The following is a 21,053-nucleotide window of genomic DNA, read 5'->3' on the forward strand; positions in this document are numbered from 1 at the left end:
TACGAGTTTCGGATCTTTGGTGGAGGCTGGACCTTCCTTGACGAGGTCGTCCGGGCCTTCTTGGCCTTGGGTGATTGGGCCGGTCTATCGGACCGAGTCTGGCCCATGCAGGGTGATGCGGGAAATACATATAACATAAGCCCCCCAGTTCGCGGCACGATCTTCGTGCTGGGAACTGACGCGTGCCAGCTGTTCTTCCATCCCTCCGACTTCTGTCCAATCACCTTAAGTCTCGTCGTTCCACGCAGCACGCTTTGTCGGCAGCGCATTTAATGCGCGCCCCCTCCCCATTTCTGCGCATGATTACACTCGTGGGACCCACAAGCTGTTGTGCGGCCGCTGGATGCGGAGCATGTGATAAGTCGTCATTCGATCCGACGGTTGGGATGGACCAGGCAAAAATGGGTGAGATCCGAATCCTTGTCGACATGTTTTATGCATGTGCATTGAATAAATTGGGAGAATTGGAGCCATTGGTGAATAAATTGGTGAATAAATTGGGAGAATTGGATAAGAGGCTTTTGTTTCCCATGTCCTAAGCTTCATTTCTGTGCAATTTGAGCCATTTTGGTTGAGAGATGAGTGAGATCCGAATCCTTGTCGAAAAAATGAGTTTCGTCAGAAAAAGAGCTTGAGCAGTTTGAAAATGGCTCGGTTTGAGGGATTTTAAGGTATTATCTTGTAGAGGGCGAAAAGAGGAAGCCATAGGTTCAAACGGGGGGTCAATCGAAGGTTGGATGAAGGAGACATGGCCATTAAACCAGGTGGGTCGCATGCTATCCGGTGAGCTGAAGGTTGAAGACGATCGACACATGCAGCACAGTACTCTCCAGTTGGTCCCGCGAGTGGGCGAGCGTGATCCAACTTGTTTGGGCAAGTGAGAGCGCATCCAGACTCCAAAAATTGTGAAAAATTTTCTAAATTCCTCTAAAATCGAGATCTAGGTCCTGTGAAAAAGATTTGGATTTGGAGTTTCCGGTGTCTTGGTTTTAGCATCAAAGAGCCTCGTTTTGTGTGAAAACGCAGCATCCGGGTAAGTCTAGTATTTTTCTCTTGATGTTCATAGGTTATTATGATTTATTGTGAAGAAAGATTGAATAAAATAGCTTTGGAGAGATTTATTTGGATTTTTAAAGGCAAAAATGGGAGAAAATGGAGAAAATAGAGAAATTATGAGAAAAATAGGTTTTTAATGATTATATGTTGATTAGGGTGCCTTGAGGATTAAAGTGATGTGATTTGTACAAATTTTGAGTTTAACACAAAAATCGAGGTTGGGCACGCAAACCGAGGCGATGCGCATTTTTCAAGGTATCTTGAATTTTGTCAAAGATGAGAGCTCTAACCCCAAAACTTGTTTATTCAAAGTGGTTCTTCTCTTATAAACTTGATTTGATCCATGCAAATGTTTTGTTGCATGTGAATGGTTTTAACCTATGATGGTCGTTTTCATTCGAGATATGTCCCGACATGTTTTATGCATGTGCATTGAATTTTGTGCGATAAATTGTGTACATGAAATATTGTTTATGCATCGAGTTATGTTTTATGGCATTGGCGTGTTTTTGTGTTGGGATGTCAACCAGGGATGTTATCCTGATAGTGTAGCTGTAAGTCCCCAAGTATGTTTGTCAAACAGGGGTATCTCGAGCTGTGTGCTGGGATGATCGCCTTAGTTTTTATGCCGGGCTTGGTGGCGAGAGAAGTTACACTAGGGTGACGAGTTGTACATAAGGGATGAGATGTTAATTTATGATATAGCACTTGAAGTGACAACACGAGGGAAGCGTGCTAAGGGAAAATACCCAGTTTGTCGACCTAGGCTTAGAGTGGACACCACCCTTGTGAATCGACAAATGGCGGGGCTGAGAGTGGACACCAACCCAGACCGGCAAGTGGCAGGGCTGCGAGTAGGTAAGACCCCATGAGGCCTTTGCGTGGTAGTATTGCTTCCGATGTGGACGTGGATTCCCAAGATTGGTGTTGATCATCATTTGGCCAGGATTTGTGTTGACGTGTGCTCTGTAAACTTTTGAGTGGGAATGTAATGATAACGGGGTGATTCCCAGGTTCATGCATTGACGTTGCTCCCTCTTAAGCTAAGACTGTGTTGTGCCAATGTGTAGATGTTGTTGTGTTGCCTTTAGAGATATTGTATTTTTCCCGGTCAAGGTTAAGTGCTGTGTGAGATTCTCTTGAGCTGGGTTTGTCATGATTTTATGTTGTTCATGTCTTGCATACATTCATGAAATTTTTTTTGAATTCTTACTTAGATGATTCAGCATCTAATTGTTGGACTTTTGTCCATGGAATATTCTAACTTTCCAGGTGGTAGCAACTGTTCTAAAGGGAAAGAGATTGCTGAGGACTGACGGCAACTTATAGTTGGATCGTAGTATATGTTTCGAATTATATATATTTTCTTTTGACGATGTCATGTTAGACGATGATACAGTTTTGAGGTTATGTATAAAATGGTTTCGGTTATGTATCACGTCAGGTTTCGATCTAGCTTCCTCATTTGTTTATGATGATATTACCTATTTTAGCTTGATATTTTTAAGTTTGATATGCTAAGAAGGTAATCAGGATTGTCGGGGAGGTTATGGATTTAAGTATTATGTAGTGGAAGCGCATGTATAGGAAAGTTCTGGTTAAGAAAAGACTTAGTATTTAAGTGTGTCCCATGTGATCTGCCTCTTTTTCCTGAAAACGTACCTAGTGTATTATTCATGTACAAACGCTTATATTACATATTTATGAAAATAAATATATTCTCAAAATTTATGATGATGTTTTCCGCATTTATAACGCCCCTCAGTTGGAGCAGGGTGTTACACATTGCCACCAATCAATGTATGTTCTTTTCACTCTTAAAGAAACTCTGTCATCTTAAATTCCCATTGACTTGAGCGTTAAAGTACTTACAAGTGTCACTCCCACTTTGCAAACTAGAATGATCAGACTTGCCGTTGCCTCAAACTCTCTGATCAACCACCACTTTGGGTGGAACTGGAAGGAACAATTCTTTATTTAACTAGTAATAATATCACCTTCAATTTAATTATATAACAAAACGCTGGTCAACAATCTTTATGAGCTTTAAAATATTGTCTCTTGTAAACAGACATAGCTTTTCAAGTCTAAATAAATGAATCATTGATCTAGCTTACCCACAATTATTATTAGTGGGTTTTATGCATTATCAAAAATAATCGTAAATATATAATTGGATGCTAGCAAACTATGGGGTGTTTAGATGAGGGTGCATTTAATCAACCCTAGTACTAGTTTTCTATCCATTTCATATTCTGTCATATTTAGTATGGCACTGCGGTATGAGTTGACAAATATTTGGTGACTTAACATCCTAATAAATGTTTGTGGGAACAGTTGAAACTCGTATTCTTATCAAATGTATGGTTATAAATAAACATAATTAAGGACGAAAAGTTTGATAACCATCAATGTGAACCCAAAGGCTGCTTCTAACATATTTATGTGTCCTATTGTACTTCATGTATTTCCCACTTCAATGTGAACCCAAATTATACCCCTAAAGAAGATAAGGTCCACAACATTGAAGACAACCAAGTCAAAATATTTTCTTCCTTTCTCTAAAATTTATTTCCCACTAAAAAAAATGAAAATAAATCAATTTTGATTAGAACAAAAATAGGAAAGTAGGATAAGGACAAATTGTTAAATAAGTCGCTATATTTTAGTTTTAGGGTTAATTTGTTCATTGTGTTTTAAAATATATTAAATAAATTACTGTATTTTCAAAATCGAAGCTAAATTATCGATTATATTTTAAAAATGATCGAATAAGATATTATACTTTTAAATTATGGTCACATTTATAATTATAGTAGATGGCGTCTTAACGATATTTTAATGTTACAAATAACACCAATTCTATTTCAATCAAAATAATTTCACATAGATACAAATATAGAAAACAAACCTCAAATAAAATTTACATGTGAAGAACTCCGCAGAATTGCATTTTATGCCTTTTTAAAATAAAATGTTCAATTTATTATTAAAGTATAGTGATTTATTTAATCTTTTTAAAAATATAATTAGAGGTTGATTGGACGTGTAAAATAAATAAAAAAATTTAAATAAAAATTCATTCGAGAAAGTTTGACATTTTAATGAAATAAATATGTATGAAATGATAAAATTATTTTAGAAATTAATTATTATGTATATAATAAGATAAATAACTAAAATTTAACTTTAAAATTAAAATATAAGAATTCATTTAATTTTAGACCCAAATTATGACACTACAGACTAAATAAGATCAATACATTAAATAACTAAAAAACAAAACAGAGAAAAGCCTGATGATTCCATTCACACACATGAGAGGGATTGGTAGACGGCGTTTTTAACGTTAGACAAAATCAGCCCCATTAACGGTTAGAAATTGAACACCAACTCAAGCCACAGTCGCAATTCGCATTTGGGAACATTTTGAATAACCTTATCCGCATTGCCAAACGTCACAATCGCTCGCCGGTGCTTAAATAGCATCAGCCCGAATAGATTTATCCGCATTCCCATACGCTACCCCTTCTTTTCGTCTCTAAATTCACCCCCACACTCTCTCACTGTGACTGAAGTGAACCAGAGAGCGACGAAGATGGAGAATTCTCTGCCTCTCAGTTTCTTCTTCACTTTGCTGCTATCTTGCGCCGCGGCGGACCGTGGAGGTGGAAACTCCCGCACCACCATACTCTTCAACTCGGATGGCCGGACGGACTACAATTTCGACGTCTACACGCTCCCGGTTTCTGACTCCCTGATCAACGCCGGCAACGAGCTCAAGATCACCGACGGCCAGTCCGTCAACTACAACGGCCACTTTCCACCGCTGTCGTCGTCTTCGTCGCTGCTGCTCTCGCACCCACGCTATCAGACACTCGCCGCCGCCGTCGCGTCGCCGCCCGTTCACGTGGTTTACGTCACCGAGAGGAACGGATCTTCCAGCATATACCTCGACGCCGTCTATTACGACGACGCTGACCACGCCAGGAGGAGATCTATGCTCCAAGTTCCGAACCGGGTACAGCTCCCCCTGGTCGGAAGTCAACATTCAAACGGTCTGATTTCGTTGAAAGATAAACCCAGTTTAGTTGGTGATTATGTTGTCTATGTTTCGACTCACGAGGACTCGGGCGTGCCGAGGAAGAGTTGGGCTGCGGTTTACTCGAGTTATATCAGAACCGGGTTGACTCGGAGGTTGTCCCCGCCTGGGGTGCCCGATTTTAGCCCAGCCGTGTCGCCGTCGGGGGTTTGGACGGCTGTGGCTTCCGGCGGAGAGGATCACTGGAGTGGTGATGTGGAAGAGCTCAATACTGATATTTATGTATTCAGAACTGAGGACGGGTCGGACCGGGTCAAGGTGGTGGGGCACGGCGGGTGGCCGACGTGGGCTGACGATTTCACTCTGTACTATCATCGGAAGGCGGATGATGGGTGGTGGAGTATCTACAAAGCTAGCCTTCCGAAGAGTGGGCGAGTTGGTGTAGAGTCGGTTGTGACTCAGCGAATCACCCCGCCAGGCATCCACGCGTTCACTCCGGCGGCTTCGGTGGCCGACAAGAGCTTCATTGCCGTGGCGACGAGGCGGCGCGGTTCAAAGTACCGTCACATAGAGATCTTCGACGTCGTGTCCAACCAATTCCGGGAGGTGACTCGATCCATCTCTCCTACGCTCCATCACTTCAATCCGTTCATCTCCCCTGATTCCACCCGGGTCGGGTACCACAGATGCAGAGGCCCAGCTAATGGCGGAGGTAACCACTTGTTATTCGAATACCTCCGAAACCCAAAACCAGAAATTTCTCTTTTCCGGAACTACCGATCATTTCCTTCTTTCTCGCCGGAGGGTGACCGGATCGCTTACGGAGCCGTTTCGGGTCTGTACGTGGTGAACTCAGACGGGTCGGGTCTACGCGAAATCTATAGCGGAATGGTTTTCTACTCAGCCTGGGACCCGAAACGAAAAGGTGTGGTTTATACCAGCATGGGACCCATTTTCGCACCGGTGAGCTCTGAAGTGGATATAGTCGCCGTCAACGTGGACGAGGATGAATTCACTTACAGAAAGCTGACGACGGACGGCAAAAACAACGCCTTCCCATCGCCTTCACCCGACGGGAAGTGGATCGTGTTCCGGTCGGGTCGATCCGGTTACAAGAATCTGTACATAATGGATGCTCAGAAGGGAGACAAAGGCGGGTTATTCAGGTTGACGGAGGGTCCATGGACCGATACGCACTGTAACTGGTCTCCAGACGGAGATTGGATCGTCTTCACTTCGAACCGAGAACACCCGGGTACGGATCTCACATCAATATACATGATTCACCCGAATGGGACCGGCCTTAGGAAGGTGTTCACCAGCGGATCGGGTATGTCGGCCCACCCCATATTCAGCCCGGACGGGAAATCTATCGTGTTGACATCGGATTTTGCCGGGGTGTCGGCGGAGCCAATCTCCATCGCACATCAGTATCAACCACCCAGTGAGATCTACACCATCAAATTGGACGGTTCTGATCCTACGAGAATGACTCATAACACCTATGACGATGGGACCCCGGCGTGGGGGCCCATATCAATGAGGGCCGTTGATGTGGTGCTGCAATCCAACGGCGGAGGATGCAACTTCAATGATTGTTACTGGATAACATTTCCAGACGATACAAAGGCTGAAGATGAGGTGGCTCCAACCTTGGGAGGGAATGCTAAAATCCCCTGTGGTAACTGAGAGAAAGCGTTGAAGAGCATTTTCCCAGTTGTAACATAAGGTGATAGCAGCTGTGTTTCGGTATTTTGTGTGTAATGTTAATATGTTCACATAAATAAATGAATCCATTTTGTAGGGCTTTTGTAATTGTTCTTGATTCTTGTGGCGCTGCCTTGTTTGTAGCCCCATCTTTTTCAACCTTGTAGACATCGCAAATGTTATTTGGTCATGAAACATTAATATTGTGCCTGATATTTAAGAATAATTTATTGTATAAGTTACACCATACAACTATGTATTAGTTAATTCATTTCATATTAACTTAGGTTGGGACCTTGCAAAAATTGATTTATTGTCCGATAATAATTATGTTGCTCGATGCTAATGTGATGATAGATCATTAGAGGTGAAACTCAATTAGATTTTACTCCCTCTTAGTTGGGGTCACACCCCCCCCCCCCCTCCCCTCCAATGATCTGTTGCCACGTCAATTGTTATCTAACATCAACACGAGATCAAGACTCACCAATTATGTATGTTAATTAATTCCCAAATGAAGAATGTAATCGGAATGCATTAAAAAATATACACAAACAAGCACAAGAAGAAAGCCACTTTGGGACAATAAGTTGATTTGAGATCCAAACGGATAAAAAAATACAAAAGAACATAAATAAGTATGTTTGAAATCATCCATGGAGAAGAAAGATAGATGGATTGAGATAAAAAAACTCAAATTGACATAGACAATTATCCTCACTATATTTACGTATAAAGCAACACAAACATGAATCCAAAAATAAGAAAACCTACACCCCCCAAAGAATTAGAGCCAAAACTAAACCAAATTTGATTGGATGCAAAATTTTAAACTTGGAACCAAGTCAATCTTTGAAAAGAAATCAGCCAAACCCATGCACACCTCTAATAAAAATGATTTTTATAGTCATACAACAAAACTTGTCTTTTACCTTAAATGAATTTTACAAATGTATAGCATGTTTAATACACATCTCTATTTTAGTCATTTTGTTTTAATTATAAGAGCTTGGGAGAGAGAGTCTATAGAAACAAAGTGAAAGCAATGTGCATATCATGTAGAAATTTCTTGTTCATGAGAGTTATTAGAAGGGGTGTTTGACTTTGATGCGGGATAAATAATCAATCTCTTTTAATCAAACTCTAGATTGTCATGTGTTTAAAGTGTGAATCCCCAAAGTGTCCAATGTCTAAAGTGCACAAGACAAATGGACCACTAAATAAAACACGTGGCGAGGGCCCAATCAAAGAAGCAATCACCACTCGAAGCACCTCTAGACCCCTGTCATATGGCAAACACAATGGCCTTTGCAATTAATAAGCGTGGTCCAATAGCAATGGTTCAAACCCCTGAGCCCATCCCCAGACTATACCAAACTATGTCCTAGATGGGACACTTAGCGGGAATTGCACTTTGGCCATCCCTCACATGAACTATAAAAGCCCTTGCCTCTCTAATGACAAGTATGCATTAACTATGCTTCTATTTGTTGCAATGCTCGTTTTCTTTAAGTCAAGTATAACTTGACAATCAGAGTGTACATCAGGAGAGAATAGTCCCAATATTGCATGGAATCAATTGGTGTTCGCGTGGGTCCCACTCTTAAACAACATGAGTTGGTGTCTACCATACGGCCAGTCACTAGCTTTAACAGCATTCCTTGCCAAAGTTCCTATGAAAGAAGTATGCCTCCACATTGAGCACTTTCTTCTAGAAGTCAACAAAATAGCGCCCAAAAGGAAAAGCCAAAGGTTTGGGTTCCTAAGCCAGTTACCATAAACAACTAGCATTGACCCAAATGCTTGGAATGTTCATCAATAACCAACAATAGTACGGGCACGTCTCCCCATCTCCCCACACTTGGCAATAAAAGCAAAAACAAGATCTTCAGCACGAGCACCATCAAGAATCTAAGTTGTTCGTGCACCCCTCCCACAATCACTTAATGTCAAAGAAAGAAAAATCTAGGAAATGTGATGCTTAGCACTCAAGCCACATGTGGAAAAAAGATTGTAAGATCGAGTAGGACAAGCGCCTTTAGCAACTAGAAGATAAGATTCAAGCTTAGATAAGATTTGGAATGCAGGTGGAGCCATGCCAAAATCGTATCAATGCCGTTAACTCTACAGCCCAAGGTGTGCTGGGCTTGGCCTCAGAAGTGCCTATCTCAGTTGGTCCATGGAGGGGGACTTTGCCCTTCATAGTGTTACAACTAGATAACTTCGACGTCATCCTTGGAGTGGACTTTCTAATGTGGGCTAAGGTAGCGCCCATGATACACCTTGGAGGTATAATCATTTATGATGAGTTGCAGCCATGCTTTGTATGGTAGATGATATTTAGCAGGTTGCAAGACAAGGGCAAGAACAACATGCTCTATAACATCCAAGTGGAGTAAGGCCTCAAGAAGGGGGGGGAACAACATATTTGGTAGCACTAATAGAGATGAAGTCGGATCAGTGGGTGAAAGTCCCAGATGTGGTAGCAGATGTATTGGATGAGTATGTGGATGTCATGCCACTCGAGCTACCAAAAGCCTTGCTGCTTAGGAGGCCAACTAATCATCACATTGAGTTACTTCCTAGTACACGACCTCCGGCTAAAGCTTCCTATAAGATGGCACCATCAAAGTTGGCCAAGTTAAGGAAGCAACTGATGAATTTGCTAGATGCAGGCCTAATCCAACCATCCAAGGCTTCTATGGAGGCTCTATGCTTTTTCAGAAGCAGGATGGGTCCCTTCAAATGTATGTGGATTATAGAACCCTCAACAAGGTGACGATTAAGAATAAGTATCCTATTCCGTTGATAGCAAACTTGTTTGATAGGCTGGTAAGTGCCACCTCCTTCACCAAGCTGAATCTGCGTTCAAGATACTAACAAGTGTGAATAGCTGAGGGGGATGGGGAGAAGACTACTTGTATAACCAGGTATAGGGCCTATGAGTTTTTGGTGATGTCTTTTGGCTTAGCCAATGTCCCAGCTATATTTTGTAACTTGATGAATGATGCTCTTAATGAATATATAGATTAGTTTGTTGTTGTGTATCTTGATGATATTATAATCTATAGCGAGACGTTAGAGGATCATTTGTTGCGCTTGAAAAAGGTGTTATCTAGGCTTAGGGAACACCAGCTCTTTGTAAAGAAGGAGAAATGTGAGTTTACCCGGAAGGAGATTATGTTCTTGGGGTATTGGGTGAGCAAAGGGCGTGTCCGGATAGATAAAAAGAAAGTGTAAGCTATAGTCAATTGGTTTACTCCTACGAATGTGTCCGAGCTTAGATCTTTCCTTGGATTGGCAAACTATTACCAGAAGTTCATTCAAGACTACTCAAATAAGGTTACGTTCTTCACTGGTCTGTTAAAGAAGGACAAGGCATGGCAATGGACTGCCAAGTGTCGAGAGAAATTTGAATAATTGAAGGCAGTTATAGCTTCAAAACCGATGCTGAAGTTGCTTGACTTCAAGCAACCATTTGAGGTACACACTGATGCCTTTGATTGGACCATTGATGGTGTCTTGATACATGGTAGGCGTCTTGTGGCATTCGAGAGTCAAAAGTTAACTGAAGTTGAGCAGCGATACTAGCGATGGTGCATTACCTGTAGTTGTGGCGGGTATACTTGCTAGGGACGACATTTGTGGTGTGCACCGAAACTGTGGTCAACACTTACTTCTCAATACAAAAGAAGTTAACAGCCAAGCAGGCACGTTGGCAACAACTTTTGTCCGAATACGACTTTGTGTGGTAGCACAAGGTAGGGGCCAACAATGGCTTTGAGTAAGAAGCATGTGTAATTGGTTGCGGCAGCCATTAGAAGCTTCAATACTCTATTGTTAGACAGGGTTCATGAGCAAGCAATGGCTCGCAATTAGTATCAGAAATTAGTGCAGTAGGTAACTGAGGGTGTGGTACGATGCTATTGGCTCAGTGATGACTTACTATGTGCCAAGGGGAATCACCTATATGTGCCTTGTGGCACAAGCCTGCGATAGATGTTGATGCTAGAGACCCATGACACAGCATGGGCAGGCCAACCGGGAACCGCAAGGATGAAGGCATTACTTGCACTTAGCTACTATTGGCCTAAGATGTGTGACAACATAGAAGCCTATATTAAGACCTGGTGTTTTGCCTTTGATATAATTTTGATGATGAAAAATAATTATATTTTGATGATGAAATAAAGTTAAGAGAGTTCAATGTTAAAGAATTTTATGATTTAAATATTCTTTTTTATATTATCAATTAAGTGTTCAATTTTTCAAAGTGAATAGTCGATTGTGTGTATATTTTTTGTCGACTATGCCTAAGGATAGTTGACTATGCTTAATGTTCTGTCGACTATGTATGGCTTCTGTCGACTATATTCCATTCTGTCGACTATTATGCAAGGATAGTCGACTATTGCTTTTATTCTGTCGACTATGTATGTGCATGATGTTACAAAATTTCTTTGTATTTTTGAATCTGTCGACTATGTGAATGTATCTGTCGACTATCAATAGATTTTGTTAAACAACAGTCGACTATGTTTTCTTGTCTGTCGACTATGTTTTCTTGTCTGTCGACTATACCTAGTTTTATTTGAAAATATAGTCAACTATCCATTATACTCTGTCGACTATCTCTTTTGATAGAAAGCTTCCAACGGCTAGTTTTTCAAATCCTAATAGCTCAATAACGGCTAGTTTCGGGCAAAGCTCTTTGGATGCATATAAATACAAGTCATGGAGATCAAGAAAAAACTAATGGACGAAAACGAGTTGATCTAGAGATTACAAATCAGTTTATTCGAGCTTTACAAGAGTCTGTTCTTTCATTGTTATATTTTTCTATCTATGCAAGACTTCGTTCTATTATTGTAAATCTATTCTTAAGCCTAGTTTTCATTGTGAGAGAATTTGTAACTAAGAGTGTTAACTCTTAACTTCTCTCTTTCATTTGTATCACTTTTATTATCCTAACTTGTTGTGCTAGAGGACTTGCTCGTTGAAGAAAGGGGTGTAACACCTAGCTGGGTGTTAGAGGGCTTACTTGTATAAGCAAGAGGTAGTGTTATGAGTATTTCCCGCTCTACTCCATGTGGGCAAGACTTAATTCAGTGGGCTGGCCCAACCGCTTAAGATCCAGTAGATGTCAAGCTGAGCTCGTTAAAGCGAGCTCGCACGATGTTAGAGTCTGGGTTTAAACGGTGAGACCGAGCGAGCTCCCGATAATGCCTCCAACTTATCAGCGTATTCGGGTAAGATCCCAGCTATGTTTCGAGCGAGCTCCCAGAGATCCTTGTAGCTTGTCGGCTCAACCGATCAGCTCGCATAATAGAAGGGACGTATGTCGTGGTATATCAGTAGGCCAAGGGCCGCCCTAGATGGACCATTCAGGTCCATTTCCTCGGCCCATGCCAGTCCCATCCTGGCCCCTCCGCTACAACATCATTATAGTAGCGTCTGGGTTTCCGCGAGTTCACCTCAGATCCCATCCTCATTAATGTTGGATCACATCCACATTAATGAGGGTCTCGTTGATGCCTTGCTGCTGCATGGACATCCCCGCCGACGCCGGCTATTCCATCCCATCATCTGTATACATATAATGCAAGTAGGAAGGCATGCCCTCCTATATATCAACCAGCTCTTTTGAGAGCTGGGGTACGTTTTTTCTTGAGTCCACGAACAAATACCTTGCACTCTTACTTACTCGCTCACTGACTTGGGCATCGGAGTACTTTGCAGGGAAAGGTCGGCGGGTCAAGGCGTTGAACCAAGCATCATGTTTTCTTTCTCTCGAGTCCACCACACTATTAGAGGGCCTACTTGGTTAAGTAGGAGGTTTTAGTGGATTATTTGCAAAATTCTTAGTGAGGAGCTAAGCTAATGGATTAGGCTTGAATTAAACCGAATCACTATAAATCCTTGAGTTTTCTTGTGCTTGTGCTCTTTGATCTATTTATCTTTCCAAGCATTTCATTATTTTTCACTTGGTTTACATATTTATCTTTGTAAACTTACATATGTCATTTTATATACTTCAGGTTTTAAATCCTAAAACCTTAGTTTGTATCAAAAAGTTTTTCAAGTTAAATTAAGTTTTTAAAATAACAAATTCACCCCCCCTTCTTGGTGTGTGCCATAGCACCTCCAGGCCTAACAAGACTTACATGGTGTGCTAGCAAGACAAAGTCGAGAAAAGAAGGGAAGCAGGTTTGTTGCAACCTCTTCCAGTCCCTAAACAACTGTGGGTGTCGATTTCGAGGGATTTCATAATAGTGGTGGTAGAGCGGTTCTCAAAATATGTAGTGTTTGTGTGGCTACACAGAAAGCATGCAAGACGGGGACCATTGCTAAGCTATTTTTCAAGCATGTGGTCAAGTATTTTGGGTTGCCTAAAGACATGGTCAGTGATCTGGATGCAAGATTTACAAGCTGATTTTGGACTTCGTTGTTCAACATAATGGGCTATAAGCTTAAATTTTCAACAAGAAACCATCCTCAGACTGGTGGTCAAACAGAGAAGGTGAATGCTTTGTTGGAAGAGTATCTTAGGCATTATGTGATAGCAAGCCAAAGGAATTGGGTAAATCTCTTGGACACTACTCAATTTTGCTATAATTTGCACAAGTCTTCAATAATGGGTAGGAGTCTATTTGAATTAGCCATGGGCCAACAGTCTTTGATGCCTTAGGAAATGGCTCGGGCAGATGCAATGAGTCAATGCCTTGTTGCATGCCAATGGACCAAAGAAAGGCATGACATGCTTAAGGAAGTGCAAGATAGCTTAGAGAAAGTTGCTTGTCACATGAAAAAATATGCAGATCAAGGGAAATGATCCTTAGAATTTGATGTAGGGGATAAGGTATAGCTAAAACTTACTTCCCATATTTGGAAGCAAATCACTAATAAGAAGGTGCATCATGGATTGATTCCAAGATTTGATGAACCCTTCAAGGTAGTGTAATGAATTGGTGTTATGGCAAATAAATGGCTATTACTCGATAGGCTAAAAATACATCCAACTTTTCATGTGAGCTTCTTGAAGCCTTATTATGAAGACAACACACCTAGTCTGGTGCAGGGCAAGAGGGCCCCTCCAACTATTCGGGTGTAGTATGATCTTGAGATTGAGGCAATCTTAGACTATTGCACGTTGGGAAAAAGAAAGAAGAACAGGCATGTGCAATACTTAGTAAAATGGAAGGGAGCACTAAAGGGGAAAGAAAGTTAGGAAAGGGATATAACTCTATGCCAGTTTGAAGACATCATACAACAATACTTGTCTTTACTTCTGACGAGGCCATAGGAACTTTTTAGTAGGGGTGGTCTATGATGTCTCTAGCAAATTCATTGGAAGTTGCTAGGTTCTAGTGAAGCATCATGGCACGAGGGTGGCATGTTATGATGGGATATGGGTGGATGGCAGGCTTAAGTGTTAGATGGCACAAGGCTGTCGTGCCAAGGTGGCAACAAACATGCGAGGGAATGTGACAATGTGAGATGAATAAGCCTCCATGGCTGAGGCATCCACACACGAGGCAACAATTAGCATGGCTGGCACACACGGATGCAGCTAGATCCTATTGAGTGGGGCAGAGGCCACAGGGCAACCACGTAGGCCAAGAAACTTGGGGCACACTAAAAGGCTGAGATAGCCGAGATGTACAAGACACAGGGGCAATTTGCGTAGCCTTGGAGGGAGGTAAGGCTAACAGGTGTGAAATGTTATAGCAAAGCACGAGCGCAGCCCATGTCTACCCACAATATGAGAGGCACGTTTGCATATTGGAAGCCCACGAAGGCCCTGCACGCGCGACTAAGGTAGTTGCCACAAGTGTCGGCCAAATGAGCCATGCAACCTAGTAGACGATTTTTTCACATGGTGGATTCGACCTTTGTGGGTCTAAGGGGACAGTTATGGGTCATAACCGCTTGTAATTTTGTACCCTATATATATGTTGTCAGATGGGCGATTTTGGTAGCTTTTTGAGAGTAAAGTTCGGGCCATTCTTTGTATTCTCGAATTTGAATATAAAGTTAAGAATTTTCCCATATTTTTTGTGTATGCTTCTATTTATATTATGCATAAACCCCATAGGGTTATTGGCTAATTTAAGTGGGTGAACTTAGAACTATCACAAGGTTGTCGGCTGAAATTCAAGGCTAGTCTTGTGACACCTGGCATGATATACTTGTAACCTTTAATGGGGAGAAGGAACCTATGCACAAGGACCTTAATAGTCTCGTTACCAAGAGAAGTGAAATCCTCGGTAAGGTCTTTAAGAACACCTTTAGACTTCACATCCTTAGGCTTCATTATGATAAGCTCGACTGGCTAATCTGTCTTGTGACTTAGGGATGGGAATAAGTTCACTTGAATCTAATCTCTTAGAGCTACTATCGTTGGTGCTCAAATTTGATGCAGACACATTAAAGGATCTATTTTGAGAGTCACTAGATCAAAACATATCTATCGAAGAAAGAGATTAATAAAGGAGATAGGGAAATAAGATTGAATAGGGATGTTGAGTGAGGAGAAACCGATCAAGGAGACACCAAGGAAGAAATAATTAGAGCTAAAATGGCAAGATTGAGGAAATGAGATTGGAGTGAGGGAAAACCATTTTTAGGACTCAAGAAAGGCCGCGAAGAGTCACAGTGCCTCTTCCCCCTTTCTCTTAGAGTAGTGATATGGCGGAATACATAACATCCATCGATTTACAACATTTGAGCAAGAGAGAGAAAAAAGAAAAAAACATGAAAAGACATAAGATAAACGATCAAACCTAAAGCAACTCCTATCCCTAAACAAAATTAACCATAGGATTGATTATGTATTTCTTTAGAAATGTATAAGTTTGTGATCGTACTTGATTTATCCAAAAATTAAATTAGGAAAGAAGGTCGATCTTCTTCAAAATTAAGTGGATAAAGCCTGAACACCTGTATTATTAAAAAAAAATCAACTACAAGAGTTGAGGACAAGTGATGAGAGATAAACGATCACTTTTTCTCTAATCCACCTCGAAGTGTCACGTGTTTAAGTGCACGGGATAGATGGACCACTAAATAAAAGCCACATGGCGAGGCCTTGGTCAAAGAGGCAATCACCACCTGGAGCACATCTAGACCTGCCACGTGGCAAAGATAACAGCCTTCACAATTAATAAGCATGGTCTGGCAAGAAAGAATGGACTGAACCTTTGAGCCCATGCTTAGACCACATCTAACCGCATGTCATGGATGGGACACTGAGCGAAAATTACGCTCGATTCAACTCCAAAAGCCCCCCTTGGCTCTAACTAGAGTTTATAGATGAGTTGAAATGAGCTTGAATTTGAATGCTCTAACTGAATATTTAGTAAACCAAAAAAATAGTCGGGTTAAATTAGGTGAGTTGCGTTGGCTTAAACTCCACCTTATCAAATCCCTATAGTTGAGTTTATTACTGTTGAATACAAAGTTCAAAATTTTTAAAGCCCAATTTTGTAAATGAATTGGTAGTCACCGCCGAACATTAATGTAAACGAAACATTAATTAATGATATTGAAAGTGAAAGTGAAAACAATTTCTTTATGTGTTTAAAATTTTAAAATAGACAATTAGACAGAATTTTTTATTTTTATTAACAAAATTTTAAAAATAAAAAACAAAAAACAAAAAACTAAAAGTAAAAAAGGCGAAATCAAACAACCCCTAATTAATATATATTCATGGGAGCACTTTGATACTCAAATTCTTTCTAGAAAAAAGATCCATATTTTTATTTTTACTAAACTCACATTTTATATATAATAATATTTTAAATAAATTACATTTAATATCTTTGCCTAAATTATAGTCGGCACCCTAAATATTCTCAAATTTATATCTGTTAAAACGGACGTTAATTAAGAGACATAGCCCCTCCCACCCATCTCTCTCTAAACCTTAAAACGAAAAAGTGAATATATATATATATATATATAAAGTAACTAGAAGACTTTTCTTTTTCTTAATTAGTTTATTCTGGTTGGACAAGAGAAGGATAATTTTCTTTTTTTTTAAGTAAATATTCTGAATGGTTTTCATAGGTTCAAGTAACTATCGGCGGCGGCGACAAAACAAATAGATATTGGGTCACAATAAGACAGCATTATCTGCTACATTTACAGACCATATCTAATCTTTGATATTAAAATATTGTACATGGCGACACATATTCGAACCCACCCGCGCAAGTCACGAAGATCACGTCGTCATCACGTGCTGCTAGGGGTACGAAAAGAAGCCTCTTCTAGTGTGAACACTCTCTTCATGCAACAAGATTCTATTCTCTATATCTTAATGTGAACACTTACGCGCTGGAAGATGCTTTTCTCTCTCTCTTTTTTTAAATGTTATATTGTAGGTTTCGCCTTCATTTAGCGTCTCGCTTAGGCCACACACAGCCAAACAACTAAAAGACAGTAACGCGCGTTCACTGCCATCTTCTTCCCCATCTCTTTAGGAGACAAAATCGAAGAGAAGACGCACACGTGGAACCATAAGGAGTAGAATTTTAATCATTTATTTATTCTAACAACGAAACATCACTTGATGACACGTGTCACGTGCAGGCCTATACACGGAAAACCAACCCTGTCCGCCGGTATTCAATGATAATGATTAGGCAGCCTGAAGGGCAACTTAATCTGTTTCTTTCGTCATCTTCTTGGATGTTGCTACAATAAACCCAAGCTTATTTTAGTAATCCCTTGACTTTTGACATTTTAATTTATTTGATATGAGATCGTACTGATTTATTGAGTTGGGGGTCAGCCTGGCACTGACACGATCCCTAGTCCAAAAAGTACGAATAATCTTCCTATTTAGATCGAGATCCTCACACCAGTAATTAATTTTATCAACCTCAAATAATTTGTACACTAATTTTCATTAATTCTTAATCTTCATCAGATTTTAAATTTTAAAAAATGATTCCTATCATTAGCATGCATTTTAGCTCTCTATCTTTTTACGACAACTAGCGATATGCAAGATGCTTTCATCTCTATATAAATCAATCTGATCACAAATCATAATATGTTCTTTTCAAACCTTATCAATACTGATTTTTGCTGATTTGAGTGTCGAAATGCTTACAAGTGCCTGTCACACCACTGCGAGATCGTTACCTAATCATTACATCCTGTTGCCATCACAACTAATTCAATCAACCTCGTTAGATCAGATGGAACATAAATATATTAAATATTTAATTTAACTAAAATTTACTAAATCTTAACTAAGGTGATGTCATGCAACAAAAATATGCCATGAATTCTTCCTGAAAACTTAGTATTCATAGTATGAATATGCAACAAGAAATTTAGGATTTAAAGATAAGTAATCATAGTATTTTAAGATTGACTATGTTCTTTCTTGACCAAAAGAGGGTGATCGGAGGAGGGGTCACAACGGCAGGGCGTAGGCTTCGGTGACGGGTTCATCCGGGGGACGGTTGATACCTGCAAACACTCCGACGCTCAAATAAGTAAAAGTGATGAAATGACAGTGTATCAGTAGGCTAGAAAACAGAACATGTTTTGGCTCTGAAGAGAGCTAGCTGATATAGGAGGAAGAGATGACCTCCTGCATACATGCGTCGTGTATCTGCAGGCGATGGGATTGCCTATCCGGTGCTTGTGGAGGTTCTCAGGTAGTAGTATGGTGGCGATGAGACCCTTATTAATGTAGATGAGATCTGCCATTAATTATGATGAGATTTAGGGTGGCCGTGCGAATACCCAGTAGGGCTGCAACGATGTTGCGGTAGACTGGCGTAAGATCAAGGGATGGGCCGAGATTGGGAGGGCCAAGATTTGGCCCGGACGGTCCACAGCCCCCCAGGTCCGATGCTTGAGAAGCGAGCGTTCGAACTAGAGAAATGAGGCCTGGGCAATTTTGCTGCACACGCTAGGCTTGGAGAGTTGGATTGTCGTTAAACTCTAATCGAGGTGGATAGCCGAGCTGACTTTGGTTTTGTTTGAATAGGTGTTGGCTCTGGAGTCGTTTTTAGGTCGGCCTGACTTCAAAGGCAAAGTAGTTTTCTCTGTGTGCTGACTTGTGATACGAGTGGCTTCAGGATTTGAGGTGTTCTACCTGAGAGATGGGGGTGCTATGCTCGAGGCTTAGGTAATGTTCGAGCGTGGTGGCCAACCAGCCACCCTAAGCGTGCGTCAAAAGGGTCTCATGCTGCTGTTGGGATGTGTTCAGTGTATGAACGAGCTCTTGTTTGCATACGTTATCTAAGCTTGGAAGGGAAAGGAAAGATCGTGCTACCCATGATGAGGTTTTGAGTACACTTTTGGAGGGTGAGCGCTCTAGCTATGGCTGGCCTCCCAATTCTCGCAAGATAGGGGTCGATTCCGATGGTGAAGAATGCTCCTTCCAATGTACACGTCGTGTGGGATTTCAAGGTATGGAGCGTTACGCTTAAGAAGGCGCACCATCGTAGGTGTGCACGACGGCTCATGATTTCCCTCAAAATATTTGAATACGCGACAAGTGCGTGACAGGTGGCATGCCTCTAGCGCTTGCTAAGCGCCTGATAGTGTTTTGCTTTCTACTGGGCGCAACGTATGGGAATAGTATAAAGGATGCGTCCCCTATCTTTTGAGTTTTCCATCGCTTCTTCTTCCTTGTGTAAAGGTGCGCTGTTTTCTAAGTCTTTCTTCTTAATCGTTCCTTACAGGTAAAAATAGCTCCCCATTTTAGTAGGAAAATGTTAAAGGCTATCTTTGAGGGAAAGAATGAGTCCTCTAGAGGTGATGGCGAAGGAGGCGCCACTCTTCTAACTGTAGATCCAGTATCTTCTACTGTCGCATCGGTTCTTTTGACTGCTTTTGATGCCATTCTGGAATTGCATTCTGAGGGACTTGCTATTGGTAAATGGAAGTCATCGGTTGGAAAACGCCTAAGCGATGCCGGAGAGGTTGAGTCATCCGCTGATGCGCTTTCTGTGGGCGTGTTTGATCCTTCTGCCTGAGGAGATCATCAGGCATCATACCGCTAGGTAGAGGATTGGGTCCTGGGATTTTTGGTAGAGTGTTGAGCGTTGGAGCTCGGATTCCAATCGGATGTGGTTGCGCTCAAGCAGTCATATCGAGAGGAGATAAGATGCGTCCAAGAGGTGGCGGAAATCAAGATGGGGAAAAAAGTAGCCAGGGTGACGCCGACTTAAGTCAATAGCTGGAGAGGTTGGAAGCGTCGCTAGTTTGTTGTCTTAAGGTCATAAGCTATCTCGGCCGTCAACGCGAGGATGCCAAGACGAAGCTTCGCCATTCGAAGGCGAAGATTGCTCATCTAAAAGCGACGCTTGAGGCCGCCCGATTGCAGGTGGAAGTCGGCAGGGCTCAGATGTTAGAGGCTATAGACAATTATTTAGAGGGCTACGAGGAAGCTTTGCTCCATGTTCGAACTTTGTTTCTAGGCTTAGACCTATAGCCGTGCAAGCCCTCATATAGGTTGAAGGCGGCCGCCTTGTTGATCTGACTGAAGGGGCGTGCATCGGCACTTCAAGGGAAACTTCTGGAATCGAGGCGGGCTGAGTTGAGAAAGGTGTTGCTGACAATGTTGCGTTTCGGGCCGAGTCGAGCTGATTTTACTAATTTTTCTCCTTGTGGTAGCATAGGTTTTCTGACCTACTGATATACTGTTATTTTCTTACTCTTACTCACTCGAGCATCAGAATGTTTGTAGGTGTCAGTCGCCTTTTAGACAGACCTATTGTCAAAACTTGTGCCCTGCCGTTATGACCCGGCCTTCGATCGCCCCTTTAAGCTAAAAAGTGAGAAATTAATGAGCGAAATAAAGTCTCCGTCTTTTAGAGCGAAATTGGCCTACCTTTAACCAAACAGTGCCTAACGAATCATATTTTCCCCTTTTAACGGCATTCGCCCACGTGTTCCATTGCACAACAAGAAGCACACTATACCTGTATGTTGTTTCTTGAGTTTATTAAAAAATAATAATTGAGGGCCTTGGTTGCAAATTAATAGATGGAGATAATATGGTTATATTTGCTATTTTGAGAACATGAGGATTGATAAAAAAAATATTGATATCCTCAACAAAAACCCTAAGATTATGGGGCACAATTCTTTACACAGGTTGTTGCAAGCCTACCAAAGAAGTCTCACTCTCACTCATCATGCTCTTCCACTGGTCCAGTTCTTGAGAGCCCACAATCATGCATCAATCAATGACATTATAAATAAATGTATTTAC

General features: G+C 41.3%; 1 protein-coding gene across 1 annotated transcript; it reads left to right on the top strand.

Moving 5' to 3' along the window:
* The first annotated feature begins 4,553 nt into the window (after window positions 1–4,553).
* LOC127808391 (uncharacterized) lies at window positions 4,554–6,913 on the top strand. Its single transcript, XM_052346917.1, has one exon. It carries the CDS (start codon window positions 4,655–4,657, stop codon window positions 6,785–6,787), a length of 2,133 nt encoding a protein of 710 aa, XP_052202877.1. The 5' UTR covers window positions 4,554–4,654; the 3' UTR covers window positions 6,788–6,913.
* Window positions 6,914–21,053: the final 14,140 nt, after the last annotated feature.

This window comes from Diospyros lotus, chromosome 8 (genome assembly GCF_014633365.1).
Source record: "Diospyros lotus cultivar Yz01 chromosome 8, ASM1463336v1, whole genome shotgun sequence".
Lineage (NCBI taxonomy): Eukaryota > Viridiplantae > Streptophyta > Magnoliopsida > Ericales > Ebenaceae > Diospyros > Diospyros lotus.